This window comes from Nannospalax galili, unplaced genomic scaffold (assembly GCF_000622305.1).
Source record: "Nannospalax galili isolate Female #2095 unplaced genomic scaffold, S.galili_v1.0 scaffold1046, whole genome shotgun sequence".
Taxonomy (NCBI): domain Eukaryota; kingdom Metazoa; phylum Chordata; class Mammalia; order Rodentia; family Spalacidae; genus Nannospalax; species Nannospalax galili.
Genome location: NW_008354526.1, coordinates 95,441 through 115,453, shown reverse-complemented (window position 1 = coordinate 115,453; position 20,013 = coordinate 95,441). Strand labels below are relative to the sequence as shown.

Here is a 20,013-nt window from a genome sequence, read left to right as displayed (position 1 = left end):
AAGGTTGCCGTATCTGCGGCACCCTTCCCTCAGAAATTCTCTGTAAAAGTGTGGGAAAGCCAAGGGTCCTCATCCTCTCTAGGACTTGTCACTTGGGAGGTAGAGGCAGACGGATCTCTGTGAGAGTGAGGCTAATGATCTACATAGCAAGTTCCAGGCCAGATGGGGCTACAGGGGACCTCATCTAAAAATAAAAAACCAAAGCCCTTCCTTTGCTTTTCTCTTCCATGCAGATACGTGTGGTGACACATACCTGTATGCCCAGCACTAGGGAGGTTGAGGCAGGAGGGCCTCTAGTTGGAGGCAAACCTGGAGTCAAAGCTGCCCAGTGTCTTAAAAAAAAAACCCAACAAATAAATAAGCAAACAAATAAGACATTATTCCTTAGAAATTTTTTTTATTAAAATACTGTCATACCCAGTGGAATGCAGCAGCAATCCTGGTACAGGGTGGCGTAACAAAACGGCCATGTTTACCTTTTAAATATTCACGATAACTTAAACACACAGACACACACGTCATGGTCTTTGGCAGAAAATGTTCACAGCACAAAAAATACTTTAAAAGAAATACCAAATATTAATCCAAAATATATTAAGTTGTTTTTCCACAATGTTTTTGCCCTTCTTTTTCCTCTTTTTTTTTTCCTTTTATCTTTGTAAACAACGCACATGAGCCAAATGTATTTTTCAGCTTTAAACAGGGGTAGGGGAATTTAAAAAAATATGCAATTGTCCAGCAAATGCAAATGTTTAAAAAGGAAACTCAGAGAACCATGGGAATACAACAACATAAAGAATTTAAAAACAGTGAAGGAAAAAACATAAACAAAAATACCCAAAGATTCAAGGAGAGCGAAAGACAGTAAAGACGAAACCGTTAACATCCATTCATTGCTTTCTAGAAGCTGAACTGGGGGGAGGGGTGGGGACTTTAAGACCAGAAGTCAAAAGTCACTGCTGCTGGCAGGTTGCCAATGTGGGATGCATCACCCAGATTCCCAGTACTTGTCCTTGCTTGGGGACTGGGGCACCGCAAGTTTTGAGGAGCCAGCCTCGTGGGTGCCATTTTGTGATGGGGGCACCTTTGAGAGATCTTTTTGAGTTGGCTTGGAAGCTCTCGGATAAGTTTTCAACAGCATAGCTCCCTCTCTTTCCCAGTCCCTGTAGGTAGAAACTAACACATTTGAGAACAACTTGTCCAGTTTCCTCAGAGAATCTGGTGCTGGGCATGGCAGATGTTCTGCTAGATGGTGGCTCATTGCATCTGGCTCAGTTTATAACCAAACTGACAGTATGTCCCAGGGACAGGAGCTGTGGAGCCATTTCAGAAGGCTGGTGACAAGAGTCTCATGGGCACTGAATATAGGGTATAAGATGGTAGGGAGAAAAGGCAACCAGCATCAAAAGCCACTGGCCAAGAACTGGAGGCTGAGGAACAACTGGTAGGTCAGTCACACGATTTGGAAACTGCGGCAGCAAGGACAGGGAACATGGCCCTGGAAGGAGAACCAGAACCAGCACGCTTCAATCTTCTGTTCCCCAGGAAAGGGAATTATATACAATACACACTGTTCTGCAGTTCACTTGGCTGGCCTCGAACCCACTCTAAGCAAGGGGTGAGGTTGTCACTTCTGCAAGACTCATGCCCTCAACAGTCCCAAGATTCATCTTAGTGATCTGAGGAAGGCAGTAAGAACTGAAGAGCAGATGCGGTTGGCTGGGGCCATGCCACAGAGCCACAGAGCACCATGACTGCCTGACTGCTCAGCTGCTTCCATGGTGGTGCCCAGCCATCCTTGGGAATCAGAATCAGCTCCCCAAACCAACCAGACCCTTCTCTCTCCATGCCTGAGTACAAACTGTCCGGGCAGAGGGGGCTCAGCTTTCTGCCCCAGCAGCAAACGCAGACCCTGGATGGCAGGGAAAGGCTGGCTCTTCCTTCCTCATGGGCCCAGGAGGAATACGGGCCAAGAAGCAGTCTTTCGGGGGTGCCGGGTTCTCTCAACTCCCCTGCAGTCCTTCTTTCTGAGCTCCCAATAGCTAGGGGGAAGCGAGGAGCAGCATTTGGAGGGAGCTGCTGAATGGCAGAGGGAAGACCAGGTTTCAAGGTCTCCAAGGCACCACCTCTTTCCTTTAGATCAGTATCTCCACCATGTCCGACAGATCCTGGACCCGTGTAGCTACAGAGTCTGGAGAGAGACAAGACAGGTCCAAGCTACTGAGTATCACTTACTTGTTCTTTTCAGCTCCCAGTGTATTTCAAAGACAAGGTCTTTCACTAACTTTCCTCTCCTCAGCTGCTCAGGTCCTTAAGTTCCTCCTAATTTGGTCAACTAAGCACAATCTCTACTCCTTTACCCTCAGCTTGGGGGCCCAGACTGCTGAGCTCTGAAGAAGATGCCTGTGTTTAGACTCCTAACTGGCTAAAGGGATCAGAGAAGGAGTGCCCTGAGGGAGAGGGGCGGGCTGCTGCATTCTTGTCATGCTTGCGGTTTTCTAAGATCGGAGGGACAGGCAGCTATGCAAGGGTGAATATGAAATCAGAGCAAAAAAAAGGAAAGGGCTTCTACTCAAGTTTCTCCTTTCCAGACTCTTCCAAACAGTCTCCCAACCCAAGAGCACCTTGGAGTAACATGCCAAGCACCATCATCTTAGATGTCTGGACTGGCAGTGGGGTTTGTGAGGAACACTCTGAAGGAGGAGGTACCAGTGGCTTTTGTTGGGTTGTTTTCGTTCTTAATTCTGGATCTATATACCATGAGGGTTTGCAAGTCCTCTACTCATGCCTCCAACGACCCTCACTTCACACTATGGAGGTCCTCACGGCAGGGTAGATTTGGGGAGAATGGACTCTATGTTCTAGTTTAGACCCTAGTTTAGTCCTCGGCCCCGCCCAACACACAGGCCAGGGGACGCTCACCCAGAGAGGTTGTCCTCTGGCCACTGCTGCACCTCAGGAGGCTATCGGGCTCTGGGGCCAGGCAGGCAGAGGCATTGTCCGGAGGGCCATCGGTCTGGGTGCTCCCATCTCTGCTCCCGTGTTTGGTGTGGGCTGGAACAGGAGTTGTGGCTGCTGGCTCCTCTGCTGGTGCCCGATCTGTGGTAAAGACAGCAGGTTGAATGGTTGAATGGTTGAAATGGTATAGCCAGATACATGGTCCTGATGAAGAGCCAAACAAAAGGCCTACTGGGCTGCTCTTGATTTGCAACATTTCTAGTAAGACAAATGTGCCTGATTTTTGAAATGTTGGAGTAAGTGAGGTTAAGCTTCAAATGCTTAGAGTACTGGAATCCCTTCTTTGTAGCCAAAATCTAGAATTTGAATATTCCCTTATGAGCAGAAGGGGTTTGCCTAGATGCAACATGTGTATGAAAGTATGGGCAGTTAAGTGGCTGAGGGCTCATACCCTACATAGCAGGGTCACTGCAGCTGAAGGTTAAGCCAGGTCCTCTAGAAGAGGAGTCAGGAAGCCCTGGCTCCTATGGGTTGGGATTCTGGGAGGAAACATTTGGCAATCTCTTCAGACCTAAGAGATAAATTCCTCTAATTCCCTGCTAGCTTTCTCATACCTGTCAGCCGGGCAGGTGTATCAGCTTGCCGTTCACAGGTTGAGGTTGATAGTCCTTGCCAGCCCTGGGTCCCTGCTGCGGCTGCAAAGATGGATGGCACTGACTTGGCGGGTCGCAGGGCTCCCTGGGTGGCCTTGCCACAGTCTTTCCTAGAGCGCTGCTGAAGGACCTTGATCACCGCATCCTTCTCCAGGATCTGGGCATGGAGCACCTTCAACCTGAGGGGGAGGCCACACTGTCAGACCCACAGACTCAGCCCCGTCACCCTACCCACCTCACAAAAGTGGGAAAGAAAAACACCCTTATGACGCAGGCAGGACCTCTTGCCCCTGTGAGGGGCCTGCAGAATGTTACCACTGCTCTGCAATTGATGCCCTCTGAGCCTATCTCATTCCAAGAGTAAGTAGTTCTCCAGGGATTGGCCTCAGACTCACTATGCTAGCAGCAGTATGAAGGATCCTTCCAGAGAAGGGATCATGGCCAGAGACTGGATGGTATTCAGAACCCAGAGTCTCCTGGGCACACCAGGGATTCACTCTGGGAAACAGTATGCTTATAACTTCTAAGTGCCAAATACACTGAGCTGCTGGGGACAGAACAGAAGCCTCTTTGCCAGGGATGTACGATGGGGCAAAGGCTGCATCCCATCACCCAAAACCCCCACCTCAGATGCTCCTGCCCCATCTACAGTACCTGCTCTCCATCTCCTGATGCCTGTGGCCACCAGCCAGCAAGCCCTCATTGAAACTACTGCTAGGTGAGGGCTGGGGGGAGTGTCGGATGAGAGTGGTGTCACGCTGGGCAGCTGCAGTGGCAGCCGCATCCATGGCAAACTGTCTCATGGCCCTCTCCTCCAAATACTTCTGCTCCCATTTGGTCATGTCAGCCTCCAGCGCCAAGATCTGTTCTTCTTTTTCCCGAAGTTGTTCTGACAGTCGCAGGGCACTGAGTTCGGTGGACCCACCACTGCCACTGCTGCCACTGGTGGTGCTGGCATGCCTCTATAGAAAAAGGAATTCCATGGTCAAGGGGGGAGGCTGGGGTACGGAGGGGCCTTTGGTTCTCACCCAAGCATGAAGACTCTCACACATGTTTATTCAGCCCTTAACAGCACACACTTCCCCCCTTCCTGCTTCCACTCAGGGATATAGGAGATACGTCCTCACATCCTCTCCTTAAGTCTGGGACATAAGGGCACCTGTAACTAACTATAAAAACAATTCTCCTGGGAGTGGGAATGCAAGCAATAACGACACTGGGACAACTGGAGTCAACTAGAACAGAACTGGGCAAATAGTTTTGGTTCCCCTACCTCTATGGTAGGGAAAACTTAGGAGTGGAGGACAGGACTTTATTTGGTTTGTGAACACCAAGAGATATTTGGGATTAAATCCACATCAGTGAGCACAGGGACTCAGGGCTCAAGCAAGCACCTTCCCTCTTAGCTTTAGAAGGCAGGTGAGAGTAGTCCAGTCTTCTGCATGAAAGTTACTGACTGCTGTCTGGTATTGAAGTACCCATCTCTGTTACTGCTTGGGTAGGAGTCCTCAAGTCCTCCAAGCCTGAACACTGGCTGTACAGCTGAGCCTTTGCCATGTCAAGTGTCTGAGAGGGGCCAAGCAGTCAAGGGGGACACAGATCAATCACCCTTGCTTTCCAATGAGATGAAGGCTGGACTTGAATAGGGATTCCCCAGGGACCAGGTCCTGACCTCCTTGGATGCTGAGCTCTGCTGGCTGCAGTCTTCCCGACTCACCTGCTGTGCACGCAGGGCTTTGAGTTCTTGCTCCAGGCGTGTGCGCAGACGCAGCTCCAGCTGTTCCCGCTTCTCACAGGCGGCCTGCAGCTGTCCCAGTGCCTGCTGCAGCCGTTCCACCTTCTCTACATAGGCCTGCTTCTTGCGTAATTCCTCTTCAGCCCGGGCTGCACGGCCCTGTGCATTGCCCAGTGCCTGTTCCAGCAGCTCAGCACGCCGCCGCTGGTCCTCGATGGCACCGCGTAGCAGTGCCATCTCTCGCTCCAGCCTCTCCTGCTCCTGCTGCTGTTCGTAGCCTGTGGGGAGACATTAAGGAGTGGTCAGCAGTGGTGGCCATCCTCATTCCCTGATGAGCTCTGTACTGACAACTGCTTCACATCCTCTTTTTGTTTCTTTGAGACAGGGTCTCCTTGTAGTCCCAGCTGGCCTGGAACTTCTATTAGACCAGGCTGGCCTCCACCTCACAGATACCCAACTGCCTTTGCCTCCCAAACTTCTCACCCCCTTGATACTCCTAGCAGTTAGGTACTGTGATTAATACCATTTTACAGGATAGGAAAGTGAGATGAAGGTTAAGAGTAAATGGCAAACACCTGGGCATGGTGGCCCATTCTTCTTAAATTCCTCATATAATGAGAATACTTATAACCCTATTATTTAGGGGAATTAAACCATTTTTTGTTTGGTTGGTTAGGTGGTTTTTGGTTTGGGTTCTGTTTTTTGTTTTTGTTTCTTTGAGACAGGGTCTCCTTGTAGTCCCAGCTGGCCTGGAACTTCTATTAGACCAGGCTGGCCTCCACCTCACAGATACCCAACTGCCTTTGCCTCCCAAACTTCTCACCCCCTTGATACTCCTAGCAGTTAGGTACTGTGATTAATACCATTTTACAGGATAGGAAAGTGAGATGAAGGTTAAGAGTAAATGGCAAACACCTGGGCATGGTGGCCCATGCCTTTAGTCCCAGCACATGGGAAGCAGAGGCAGGCAGATCTCTGAGTTCAAGACCAGCCTGGTCTACAAAGTGAGTTCCAGGGCAGCTGTGGCTACAGGGAGACCCTGTCTCAAAAGAACCCCCCCCCCCAAAAAAAAGAGTAAATGGCAAAGCCCGACTTTATGCCCCCTGCAGTAACTACTAGGCTACATGGCTAAAACATATTCAGTTTCCCTGGAGCTTCATGATCCCTAGAGATGGGTCAGGTTGGAACTATAGTGCTCATTTACAGATGAGGATACTGTAACATGGATGCAGTTTACTGCCATTGTTCACGTGGGAAGATGAAGGAAGGGGCAGGTACTTCGACATCTTGGTCCATTAATGATCCAAGTAGGAACTGTGGCACCCGATTTATAGGGGAAGAAACATGAACTAAGCGGCATGGCTGAGAAGCCCCAGCTGTCTGGGGGTATGTGTAGCCCTGGCTCCTACAGGTTTGCCAAAGCAGACCCTGGAGCTCATTCTGCATTGTCAGATCTCACCTGTTGCATATCCCATTTCCTTCCATAGTCTGGGGACCCACAGGTAGGCAGGCAGGTTTGTAATGGAATTCAAGCCCTGCAGCACAATGAATGACTCTAGGCCAAGACCTATGTCCAAGATTCCAGCTATCCTGGTTTGAGGGAGCCCTGCTCAGAACCTCTCCATGTAGCCAGAGCAGGGCCAGACCACAGACGCCTCTAAGGTGATATTCTAGGCTTAAATCCACATCTAAGCACCTGCCCCGTGGAAGTCTCAGCCTGGACACTGAGGTGCAGATGCCTACTTCAGGCAGGGAGCATGGGCACAGCACTGTACTCTAATGGAAATTTCCATGGATTGTTCTATACTATTTCGCTCAAAACAGTAACCAACAGGCCATATACAGCTACTGAGCATTTGAAACGTGGCTGGGAAGGACAAGAACTGACCGCTTCATTTTACTTGATTTTGGTTCATTTTATTCTTTGGGTCACATTTGTGGCTAGTGTGACAGTGCCCTCGCCATACAGGGCACATATTGACTTAGGGTCCTGAGGTAGTGTGGGGAAGGGACAGGGGCAACCCAGGTCAGCTCCTAGCTCCCTCTGCATCTCTGAAGGCTGAGCCAAGCCTAGCTGGCCTCATTCTCTGGTGTGGAGGGAAAAGATCAGGCTGCCCAGAAGACACTGAAATCCAGCTGTTGGTAGTCTGTTCGTTGAACATCTGGTGAATGGGATAGAGGGAGCCAGCCAGGTTGGGATTCAGACAGCACCCCTTCTCCCGTGTGGCTTCACAGAATCCCACAGCTTAGTGCCCGTACACTACATGTATCTCACTCCAACCAACTAGGAGGTAGACAGTGATGTTACAGTTCAGAGGTGACACATGACCAAGGGGGGAGAGGGTTAGGAGTCAGGCCTCAGGGCCAGGTTCTGAGGGAGGGCAGGCCTGACAGGCAGCAGCACAGAAGGCTGCTATGGCTTGCTTAGGGAAAAATAGATGGCATTTGGCCTCTACATTTTCTCCTCACAGGGGTTCTGTGCCCTCCAGAGAAAAAGGTCAGCTAACAACCTCTGCACTCTGCATTTTGGAATGGTGACTATGGAGCAAGAACGAGCTGTTTGCGTTTCCTTAAGCTCCTGGGGCTGTAGATCCAGTGGATCTAGACTTTTGCTTCCAGAAGTTTCCTGCAGCCTTGTACAACCTCTAAGAAGCCCTGGTGGGACCTGGGGGACCCCAAGGACCAAGGATAAAACAGGGCCCATGAGAAGAGGCCTGCTGGGCCCCCCACCTCCAGGTCCAAAGGGCGCCACAGGCAGGCGCGGAGGGAGGGAGCGGCAGAGGGGGGCGGGCCGGGAGCGGAACAGCCGGGGCTCTGGAATGCCAGGCATCCAGGTCACCCGCGGCTGAGAGATTAATGGCTCCAGTAAGAAGCCAAGAACAGCCTGGCGCTAGCTGGCTCCCTGGGGAGCGGAAACGCCTCCCGGCTGCTGCTCCCTCCCTCCCCTCCCCCTTTAACAAGCTTCCAGAAACCCTCCCAGAGACTTCCTTTCTTAGCCAGAGCAGGGCCCCAAAAGCTGGCCCTTCCCACCAGGGCACCCCAATCTCCTTTCCCCTAGCATACTCCCAAAGGCAACCTCTAGGCCGCTCCCACCTTCCCCTCACCGCCTTTTAGCCACGGTCAACTCCTTTCAAAAGGTAAGTAGAGGCCAGCCTAGACCCTGCCCAATAGGAGTCTATTCGCTGTAAAAGGTTTAACAGGAAAGGAAGGAGAGGAGGCCAGCCAGACTCAGTCATCCCTCCCCAACTCTACTCTGTGAATACCCTTAATGTGTGGACTCCCACAGTAAATGCCCTTCCTCAAGCCTTCTTGGGCAGAAGGCCACCATTCCCTCTGTCCTGACTGCCCCCCTTCACTGCAGCCATGCTGCTGTGCTCCTTCTCTGGTTCTCTCTTGCTATTCCCACAGATTCCCTCATTCTTGGGCCACCAGGGATCTCCAAATTACCCATCTCCAGGATCATGAACACTACCTGCTTGATTCTGTGGGAACCTGAGCCTGCTTTAAGCTTATCTCACCTCCTTGACATTTCGAGTGTGCTCCTGGCCTCTGCTAAATACCTGCCAGATCCTTAGCCCAATTCCACTAGTGAACAAATGAATGAATGGACTGGTTGATAATGTCACCTACCCTTCTCCTCTACCTGGTTCTCCCCCTTTACAGAGAAGTCTCGTGAATGTCTCCTTTAGACTATCTGTTGATTAAGCTCTGAGAGCTCACTTGTGGCTATCTCAAGTGCCTCTCTCTGCCAGTTCCTCTGCCAGTTCTACCAGGCCCAGCCTTTTGTTGCCTGGAATTCTGTAGGAAAGGCTCAAATTCTTTATCCTCCAGTATCTCAACTGTGGTCAGGGCCATCCTGGCCTCCCTGCAGGGGGCACCTGTACTGGGGACCAATACTAAATGAGTCAGTACCGTGGCTCAGCCAACCACTGCTCTACAGCTTCCCAACATAGACCTACATCCCATTCTTTGGAAGCCACCCCTTCCCACAGCAGCCATTCAGTAAACTTGTGCCCAAAGTATTACTCTTCAAGGAAGAGAGAGGGTCAAGCCTCAAAGGAAAGTGAGGTTCACAGTGGTCTCACTGCCTGTACATCAGGCCAATTTCTTAGCAGGCTCTCTACTTACTCTGAGCAAGCAACTTGGCCACCATGTCCTGACTGCCCGCCTGGGCTTCCTGTGTCTTGCTTGCCAAGTGGCGGTTCGCAGATTCCAATCTTTCTGTTTCAGATAAGGAGAAAAGAAAATTGTTTTAGTGTCAAGGGTTGCTGCTGGCTTGGAGTTGACCCTGGGGTCCTGAGCTGGGAATGGATTTATAGGGAAGCTCCAGCTCAGCTCAGGGGCTAATGGTGGGGACTCATGAGGGTCTCTACAGCACAGAACATAGAGACAGGCTATGAGGAACACAGAGATCGTCCCTTCAGGGTGGCTTCCAGAGCCTTGGCCTAGTGTCTGAGCCAGTGTGCAGAGAACAGAGATTCTGAATTTTCCCCTAGAACAGAGAACTCAATAATATCCTGCAGCTGTCCCCCAGCTCCGACCAATGCCCCTGGTTCTCACCTCTAAGATCACGGTTGAAATCCTGCAGCCGCCTCATCTCGCTGTCCACCTTGTTCCGCATGGTCTTCTCCAAGGCTTCACGCTTGGAAGAGGTCCTCATCAGGCTCTCATGGGCCTCAGAGAGCCGCTGGATTTCATTCTCCAGCTGCAAGTGAGAGACAATAAAGCTAAATGAGACGAGGACTCCCAGGGAGTACGTGAGGCCAGGCTGTGTGATGGGAAGATAAAAACCAGGAGCAAAGACCTGGTGGCTCTAGTGAGATGATCGGAAGCCTGCAGCTTCTGAAGGTGGGTCAAACTACTGGGACCAGCAAGGGTCCTGCTAGCTATTCCCAAAGACTGGATGCTGCCAGGGCTTAATACTCTATGCATTTTACTTCTGCCTGGTTCAACCTAACACTGAAGGAACATTCTGGAAGGTCTGTGGCTATTGCTAAAGCTGAACCTTAGTGCACAGCTGGCCAGACTTCACCAAGGAAGGGGGTGCCAGACCCCAGCCCGAGCTGCTTTTGCCTGGAGCATGAGGCTGCCCTCCTACTTGGAAGCCACGGGTCCTGCACGTGCTCCTAGCTAGCTTGCCATGCCAACACGTTGCTTTTTTATTTTCTTCAAGAGGAGGGGCTTTCACTTTGGCCAGAGTTGGCCTGGAACAGACTGGCTGTTGTGTGGGTGACACAAAGGGCTCTCTGTGGGAGGTGTCCATGGGAGGGGGTTGTGCTGGGCGAGTGTACAAGTGTGCAGGGAGCTGGTGAATGAGTTCTTTCTAACCACTGGCCAGCAACTGCTCAGGCTGGAGGACTGTTCCCCAGCTGTCTGGAGTCAGCTTGTGGGTTGGGGGGAGGAGATGCATGACGGGTAAAGGATACAGGACAGAGGATGGTGCAAGGAGGGCTGCCAGGCTCCTTTGCCTCTGTCTGCACTGCTCACCCCCAACCCACTCCATACCCCAGCAGGGCCTACCTTCTCAATTCGGCTAGCCTTCTCGGTGGAGCTCTCCAGTTCCCGCTGCAGCCTCTCATTGTCCCTCTGCAGCCTAGCATTCTCCCTTAGCACAGTCTCCACCTGGGCCAGGTGGGTACTGCCCGAGGAGGCCTGGATACTTGTTGGTCCCTCCACCGCAGATGGACTAAAGGAGCCCAGGGGACCATGGCCCAGAGCAGCTGGATGGAGGGGTGGGGAGTGCTCCTGGGGCTGCTGCAGGTACTGGTACTGCTGCTGCTGGAGGAACACAGGTGGTACCTGGGCCTGTAGGATCCTGAACAGAAAAGATGACGCTCAGAGATCAGACACACTCCCTCAGCTAATATTAACACATTTCCAATATCATTGCTTGTGACTCAGCCTCCCCAATGTTAGGTAGCCACCAGTGGGGCCTTTTCCACGTAGTATCTCCCTGAGACCCAAAAAGACCAGAGAGGGTGAGGGGTTCGAGGTGACCCCTCCATCCAGCTGCTCTGGGCCATGGTCCCCGGGCTCCTTTAGTTCACATTAGGAGTTTGTTTTGTTCATAGCTGCTAAGGTCTTGGGGTCAGCCTAAGCAATAGTGGACCTCTTAGCATCATTTAAAATGAACCCTTGACCTTTCTAATCGATTGAAGGTTCTTTTGGGGTATGGAGGTTACAGAGATTGCTAGGGTCTGGGACCACTTACTAGTGGCTGGGCCCTGGCAGCTACTCTGTGACAAGCCATCAGTTTTAAGTCTACCAAAGCAGCTCACTTAAGTTTTCTGTTTTCAGGATCCAGCCACAACCAGCTGCTGAAATTCTTTTAGAAGACTCCAGTTAATGTTTGAGCAGGGAGGCAGGTGCCAGAGTAAGAGTTTGGGCTCCAGTCTGACAAAGAGGGGTGCGGATTCCAGCTACTGGACCTTGGATATTTACCTTAGCTGCACAGTGTGGCTTGTCTGCCAAATCACAAGGGTCTCTAGCCATAAAAGCAGGACCTGGCAGAGTCCTGGGCAGCTGACAGGCACCCCCACATCTGCAGCTAGCCTCTAGCTCTGCTGATAGGGACCTCAGCTCGAATACGTGGCCACCTCTGGGGTCCTTCAGCAACTGCACTCAGAGGACAGTGTTCTGTAGGCCCCTGGCACAGGCATTCCACACCCTGAGTCAGAGGAGGAACAGAGAGGAATAGAGTAGGAGGGGCTTTCTGGGGTCTTCTGACTCCGTGTTACAATGGCCTCAGTCGTACTAAGAATTTTCCAAGTTGTAGAAGCTTCTTCAAAACTAAACTTTACTTTGGAGTCTGTCCCCCAGTGCTCATACTCACTCCTCCTGCCTGTGGCTCCCCTGCTCTTAGGGCCCCAACCCAGTTCCCAACAAATATTCCTCTCTGATTAGCTAAGGAGAGGCCTGCACTGCAGGTGCATTTTCTTACTAGCCAAGGTCCAGCTCTGGGGAGAGCAGGACAGAGGGTCCCCACTGATATATTCAAACTTTCCCTGTCAAATGTGATCATTCTCTATGGCTTCAGAAATGTGCTGCTGCCCCCTGCACAGATCTGGGTGGACACAAGGGCATTCTTTGGGAATGATTTAGCTCCAAGAAATAATGGCGACTCCTTTCCTTTAACACTTGCTTTCCCTGCTCCTGGCTCTGCTCTATCCTCCACCCCACCCCTGGCCCCCACCTTTTTGTTCTCCTGCAAACAGTCTATTTCCTTGCCTCAATATTATCTTTTCCTGACAGGGTTCAATAGGGCTGGTCCAAAAGAAGAAACCACGACTCAGCTTCCGAAACTCTTCCTGACTAGCCCTGAGAAGAGAGATAAGGTGGGAGTCTGAGCGGGTGGGAGCTGGAGAAAACCCATGAGGCTCCAAGGCTCCATCCTCTGGTTCCTCCATACCAGCAGCATCACGTTGCTTTTTTCTTGAGAGCAAGGAAAACCAATTGGTGGGAAAGTGAGTGACTAAATGGAGATTCAGCAGAAGAGAGTCAGACTTCAACCTTGAGCCCAAAAAATTTGCAAATCTTTGGGTCCCCCCTGTGGGATTTCCTGGAACCCTCTGCCCTTGTCCCAAGGAAGATCCATCAGTGGCTCATGTGTTACTTTCTCAGGATGCTGGGGCCCCTGAGATGACTAAAACACATCCTCATTTCTAGGAATCTGTACTTCTGCAATGATCTGCCTCTCCTTGGGCTACCCGCTTCCATCTTGGCCCTTTCTACCCACTCTCTTGTGGCAGTCATGTGGTACTGATTTACCTTTTCCCAGTCCACCAGATCACATTCTCCTACAGCGTCCCTTCATTCAATTAAGCCAAGTAGCCATCTCCCAAAGGGCTCCTCACCTGGGCCCAGAATCCTCACTCATCCAGATTACAAACGCAAGGAAAAAACATGAAAGTAATCAACCAGGAGGCAGGCCAGCCGTGCCAGAAAGAGGGGACCCTTAGGTGGCCATCTAGTTCTTTCAGCCTCATTAGTAATGTACCCCCTTCCCCAATGATCACAGAAAAATTGTCTACTACTTTTCTTAAACTTCCAGGGGAAGTCCCACCTTTGGCCTACTTGACTTGGGAAGAGTTTGGCAATGATTCCTATTCTTTGTCTTTAAGTTCTTTCTAAAAAAAAAAATCTCACCTTTAAACCCTGTAACAATCCACATCCCCTGGGAACCTTCCTTACTTGAATGCTACAGACAATACTGTCTTTATCTGGGTTGAAATAATGAAGCCCAGCAACCTTTTCCCCTCCTTGAGACAGTCTTGCTATGTAGCCCAGGTTGGCAGTCAACTTGTGATTGTCCTGCCTCACCTGAGTGTTGAGATTACAGGCATGTGCTACCTCAACTGTAACTTATGTGAACCCAGCTTAGTCTCTCCATCCTCCATCCCTCAGCCCTTCCTTCTCAGAGAAGAGGGTAGAGATCAGATAGCCCTTAGAGCTTCTGAGGATGCAGTGGGGTGGGGATCTTGCCAGTGGGCTTTAAGGTATGACCTTGGGGGTCTTCTTGTGGGAGAATGCACTGGAAGAAAGCCAGGGTAGGGCAGTTACCTGACTTCTGCATGTTGGAAATGTGGACTGCCTCGGGCTCGGTATCTTGGGTCAGTGACAGCCGTAGTCTCATGAGCCAGGACAACGTGTGGGTACTGAGGTGGGGGCCCACGCAACTCTGGGCCTTCAGCAGGGGGGCCACGGGGTGGGGGCCCCTGCTGGCTGCGGGCCAGCTGTGGAAAGCTGTGGGAAGAGCTCATGTGGCTGGGGACCCGAGCACCATTCCTCTCCAGGGACAGCTGCAGAAGTCGTTCACTCAGGGACCGCACATGGCCATGTCTCAACTCCCGCAGGGCTTCATCCTGTCGCCGGTTGCTTCCTGATGCCCCTCGAGGATCCCGGTCCCCAACATGGGGCCGGGGCCCTGCCTGCTGAGCTGCGTAGTACTGTGAGTGGGCTTTGGCCTCCTCATAGGTGGGTAGCTCCTCTCCCTTGCTGGGCTGTGGGCACAGCTGGTACAGCGTGTTCTCTGCCAGGTGGGCCTCTCCACCCTGGTGCTCCTGGCCCTGGGGCTCCTGCCTGGTAGCCTGTTGCAGCACCTGGCTATCTTCAGGTACTCCAATCTCCAGGGAGGCCTGGGGGCTCCCTGTGCCCCCAGCTGCAGCCCCACCCCTTAGAGCCTGCTGTTGGATGGCCAGCAGAGTGCGAGTCTCTGTCAGGTTGCCATAGCGTAACTGCTCCTGAATGAGGCGGTGCAGAACTGTCCCTGAGGAATCCTCCAGTGTCCTCATACTTCTCTGGTTTGTAGACACCAGCCTAGACAATGGCCAGCAGGCACCTGGCCCTAGAGCACCTGGCAAGAGACAGGTAGAATAGCAGTCAGTAGACGCACAGAATTGAAATTTGGGATCTTTCCACAACAGTCTGGGTGAAAGAGGTTAGGTAGGTGGTTTCTCACAACCCCAGATGCACATGCTAATGTGGCCATCTAGTAGTGATTAAAGTAAGTTCCCTAGCCTCTGAGACTCAGACTGTCTGGTGTGCTATAAATCCTTGGCAAATGATTACCACTGTAATGATATTCATGGAGACTTAACTAATCCTAGAGAAATACAACAGGAAACCAGAAGGTAATCTAATAGGGACCATGATGCCCTGCAATCTTAGCCCTCCCCCTTTAACAAACAGCCTGATGAGTGAGTCTACAGGAGGCTTAGATCAAATTCAACCACTTAGCTGCCCAGGTCCCAGTTTATTGATGATAAAGAATGAGTGTAGTCCACTGGAAGACTCAAGCAGATGAACCCAAGGACCCTCTAGCATGAAGATGCCTGAGCCCATACTAGCCAGAGCTACCCTCTGCTCCCTTTGCTCTCTGGAACCAGTTCCTGGAGGAAAGATTCTGGGCTCCGCCTTATCAAAGGCTTCAGATGAAATAAATCTGAGAACTCCTTGTCATAGATGACCTTGGCAGTCATTCTGCAAGGTGAAGAGGGCAGAGAAACTATATGTGAATTGGCCAAAAGGGGCTGAAGAAATGCAACAGTAGGACAATGACTCTAAGGACCAGAGGTGCTACCTAGTGTGTGCTTGCGGTAAGCACAGGAAGCAGCGAGAAACGCCTGATGTCCTTGGTTGCATGATCATCACCTCTTCTAGGTACACACATGTGCCACTTAGAAAAGCCTCTACTTGTCCTCTAGGCACACAGGGAATGGCCCTCATCATCTTTGTTGACATCAGTAACAACGGCTAGGACCAACTGGAAAGGTAATGGGGTGAGGAGAAAGGTTTGGTTATAGGAACCGTGGCTGGGGTCTGTGAGCTTTAATGGGGGAGATCATATTCAAGGAAAGGGTTCCCTTCTAAGGCTGGTCTTCCAGTGGCTGGTGGACTCCTCCACCAGCTTCCTTTCCACAGCCTCTTTCAATACAAGTCTCCTAAAGCTACACAGCCACAGGGTCTGCTGGGAGGACAAAGGGGAAAGTGGGGGAAATGTGGCCCCTTTCTCTACCACAAAGTCAGCTAGATCCAGTACTCTGCCTCCGTTTTGGCTTGGCATGTTGGCAGAGCAATCATTTGCAATTCTTTACCCACTCCTTCCCAGGACTGCAGCTGCCCGGAGCTGGGGGTAAGGAATGAGCCTTGAAGATGCCTATGCACCCATGCTTCCTGGCGTCTCCCCCAACCCCTCAACACAACGTCCAAGAGTCCAGAGTTACCAGGAACAAAACAAGCATACAGGAGTAAGTTCACAGGGAGCTTCTTTTGCGGGGCATTTCCTAAGTTAATCACTGGGCAGACACCCACTGAGGAGGATCTGGGAGCAGCAAGAAGGATTGCAGAGCCTTGGCGACAGAATCCTGGCGGCCACCAATGTGACTGGCCCCGGAGCAAGGAATCTCTCCGAGGCCGCTCTTCATACATAGGGCCTGGCTTGGACACACAACCTTTCAGATATCTATGATTACTACGGTGCACAGGGACTGCACTAGCACGCTGCGCAGGGAAAACTGCCTTTCTAAGCAAGCACGCCTTAGCCTGGGCTACCTCCAGTCAAAGGATCCAGCTAATCGCTAAGTCAGATCGCGCCCAGGCCAGGGCTCTCGCGCTACCCGCCCCGATCCCAGGTGGCCCATTGGCACCGGTGGCCGCTCTGGTGCTCCTGGAGAGCCTGTACGGCAACCCGGAGAGGTCTTTAAGCGTCGCGGGTCCGCCTCTCTCCCCAGCCCTCTTTGTTTTCCAAATACTCCAGCGCTGACGTCATCGAGCTGGACAGCAGACTGCATTCTTTCTAAGTGAGAGCCAGTTCGTGGCTCCGGAGAGGATTTTCCAAGGAAGACAAAGGGGAATTCTTGAGCTAGTTGGGGGCAAAGACACCTGTATCCCCAACCTAGACAAAGCAGCCACGAAAGCCCTGCAATCCAAGAGACGCCTACGGCCTCTTTTCCAGCCTCATGCTCCACCTAGATCCACAACCCCAAGCACCGACCCTCTTTCTGCCCCTTCTCCAGCCCCAGGGTATCGAAGTACCCTCAAAGCCCACGGCGCGGGAACACCCCTGATGGACAGATCTCCCCTAAGATCGATCCTCGAAAGGACGCACTGCACCCTCTGCGCACCTCGGAGGCTCGGTCACCCCAGCTCCGGTTCCCAGCCGAGGCCCGGTTGCTCCGAGAGTCGGGGTGCAGCTGGAGCGCGTCCTCACCAGCCTCGCGCGCTGCGCGGATCGGACAGCGGGGCTGCCTCGCTTACCGCTGCGGCCCACGGCTGCCCGGCGCGCTCAGCCCCGACGTCCCAGCCCGGCTAGGCACGGCTCGGTGGCGGAGGTGTGCACTCGGCGGTGGCGCCGACGCTCTGGCTACTCGCTCCCGAGCGCGCCGCCCCAGAGTCGGCCCGCGCGGGAGGCGGCTGCTATGCCAGGAATGCGAGAGTTTCAGGTTCCCCCTCGGGATCAAAGCGAACCACAAATAACCTCTCTGCGCGCCTCCCTCCTCCGCCCTCCGCCTCCTCCCGCTCCCCACCCGGCCCCCGCCTTCCTCCCGGGAGGCGGCGCTGCGGCTGGCGGCTCCGCTGGCCTCGGACGGGTCCCCTCGCCACCTTGGGCCCTCGCGGTCGCGCAGAGTCCCCTGCCCCCGCTCTGGCTGTGCTGTTGGAGCTGTTGGAGAGGTCTTTCCAACTCGGCCCTTCCCTTGATCCCCCTCCACCACCGCTGCCCTGTTCTCACCCGTCATCCCTAAATGCATCGCAGGATGACTCTCAAGAATGTGCCTCGCGTGTGCCTCGGGTTGCTGCGGGAGCGGCTCCCGCACTGTGGGATGGCGGGAGCACTGCAGGGCTGTCCACATCCGCCCTGCATAGGGACCATGCCTCCGGCGAACAGATGCTTCGCCTTCCAGCTGCCCAACCTCGCTCCTAACGCGTTTCACCCCCCAGCGGCAAGCTTTGAATTGCACTTTTATTGTTTACAAACACCTTCGCCAGTTCTTTTAGGACCTGCCTCTACAGGAAGTGTAAATCTGGATTGGAAATATGGTAGATTTGACCCACTACTGGGTCCTCTTCCCCGAGGTAGTACTTGGCTCCTGTTTAAGCAGGTTACCACCAGCTTTTCACTCAGTCGTTCGATCCAGTTGCCCTGTAAAGGTGTTTTACTGTCATCCCAGTTATGAATAGGAAACCAAGGCTGAGCGTGCTTAAGCGGTTCACCTAGGATCATACGGAGTAACTGATGGAGCTAGGTCCCTCCCTTGGCCCCCGGAATCCGGGCTTCCCGGATGGGCAGGATAGGCCTGGAGGGTTCCTGCTTCCACCTGCTTGCTCCCAGTTTGTCTCTTCCACCTCCTCCCACACCCCGCCACTCCTCTTTTGTGTCCACTTCTCTGGTTTTTATTGTTCCGCCGCAACGTGGAATCTGACTCTGGCTCCTTATACCTTCCCAAGAGGCTGTGCCTAGGAATCCGGTTCTTCTGCAAGGCTGCTCTGACTTCCATCCTCTCCCCGCCACCCCCCCCCCCCCCCCCCCCCATCCCCTCAGAGCTCTAGGTGGCATTCCTTAGGCCCATTCACCTGGAGTCAGGGCTGTTTGCTGCTGGCTGCATCCTACCTCTGCACAGAGGTCTCAATTCCCAGGTTTGCTAAAAGAAACAGGGACAAGAAACTTTTGTAAGTTCAATTGCCAGGGACAATGCATATTTTTAACAACCCCTGCCGCGCGTGTGCATATGTGTGTGTGTGTGTGTGTGTGTGTGTGTGTGTGTGCTACTTAAAAGCCAAACGTTGCTTTTCAGATAGTGATTGGATCTGAGACAAATGAAAAAAAAAAAAAGTTCCAAGCTGAGGGCCCACCCCACAGAGAAGCTGTGGCCCCATACAATTGTCCTCACCTGGCGATAGTAGGTAGAGTTTTATGACAAGGATGAGAGAAGAGGTTCCCAGGTGTCCTCACTTCATGGACAGCATTCTTGGAAATGCTTGGTGGAGGTATGTATGAGAGTGGGCACAGGCATGCCGCCCTCTGGGGTTGCAAAATCAGGGAAAAGGCCACATGGTTCAGTCCTGTTTCACTGGCATTTGGAGGGGCACCTAACAAAAATGCTTGGCAAGTAAGCATTCCTGAAATAGTTGCAGAAACGGGCCAGTTCAAGGCAGCTAGCGTCCAGAGCTACATTTGGAGTGGGCAAGCCTGCTGCAGACCAAGACCGGCCCTGTCAGCTTATGTCTATGGTCCAGAGGGACAGAGTAGGGTGCTGGATCATCAGATGGAGTTTATACACACTTTTCTCTGCAAGATGGATGGAGGGCGGGCCTCCCAGACAGAACCAGGCCCAGGGCCTCAGTGGAACCTGTCTGAGCTGGCAGCCACACCTGGCTCTCAGGGTAGTTTAATGAGCTCAAAGATACCTGGGGAAGATACGCACAGGTGGGCAATAGGCTGGCCAGATTGCTTGTATGTAACCGTCTTTGCTGACAGCAAGGAGAAAGAAGGCTCAGTAGTGAGCCAAGGCTTCCTACCTCACCTTTGTCTCTCTGGCTTATTCTCCCCACCCCCAGCAGGTAATGATTTCTCCCAGATGACACTGGGGCTGTCTGGGTTTGGAATTCTGCCCAGGAAAGCTGCAGAGCTGACCCAATTCTCAGAGAAAGCCTTGGCTTCTGAGAGTGCGGCTCACAGGGGTGTGGCTGCATCAGAGGTGTGTCCAGGATTTTGTAAGCAGTCTTGACACCCAGACCCTCCAGCTGGAATGTGAAGGCGGGTCCTCAGTGTGACACCCCCGCCACCCTTGGTGAGCTGAGAACTTTCTCCTTTCCAAGTGGTTGATTGTAGAGAGGTGGGTGGGTTCTGGGCAACATCAAAGGAAAACAGCTAATTGTGAAATTCCACTTTCCAGCCTCCCCTGACACTCCCTTTAACAGGCTATGGGAACAGGAAGCCTACTAGAATCTGGGACAGGAAGAAAATCACCGGAAGAGCCAATGTACGTGCCACTGAGATGTGAGGTGGAAATACTAAAACTCTGTTCCAAGCACTGAAGAGCCAAGCCAGAGTCTTCTGTGTTCCCAACACCACTGTCTCCTGGCTTCCCACCCTTCCCACCACCACTGCCTCTGGGTATTATCTCCCAAGTCCAGTCTTCCACCACTGTCCCGTTTTCTTTTTGTCCCCAG

The 20,013-nt window shown here is 52.4% G+C and overlaps 1 protein-coding gene across 4 annotated transcripts; it reads right to left on the bottom strand.

Moving 5' to 3' along the window:
* Positions 1-377: 377 nt before the first annotated feature.
* Amotl2 (angiomotin like 2) lies at positions 378-17,709 on the bottom strand. 4 transcript variants are annotated; one of them, XM_008851720.3, is made up of 10 exons: positions 17,573-17,709; positions 13,906-14,698; positions 10,867-11,161; positions 9,907-10,051; positions 9,475-9,567; positions 5,329-5,624; positions 4,266-4,573; positions 3,573-3,790; positions 2,923-3,099; positions 378-2,191 (listed from the first exon to the last, which is right to left on the bottom strand). In XM_008851720.3, the coding sequence occupies exons 1-10, from the start codon at positions 17,691-17,693 to the stop codon at positions 2,136-2,138; spliced, it is 2,502 nt and encodes an 833-aa protein (XP_008849942.1). In that variant the 5' UTR covers positions 17,694-17,709; the 3' UTR covers positions 378-2,135. The 4 variants fall into 4 exon arrangements, with proteins under 4 accessions (XP_008849942.1, XP_008849944.1, XP_008849943.1 ...); XM_008851722.3 differs by lacking the exon at positions 17,573-17,709 and adding an exon at positions 16,968-17,244; XM_008851721.3 differs by lacking the exon at positions 17,573-17,709 and adding an exon at positions 17,101-17,239.
* Between the last annotated feature and the right edge of the window lie 2,304 nt (positions 17,710-20,013).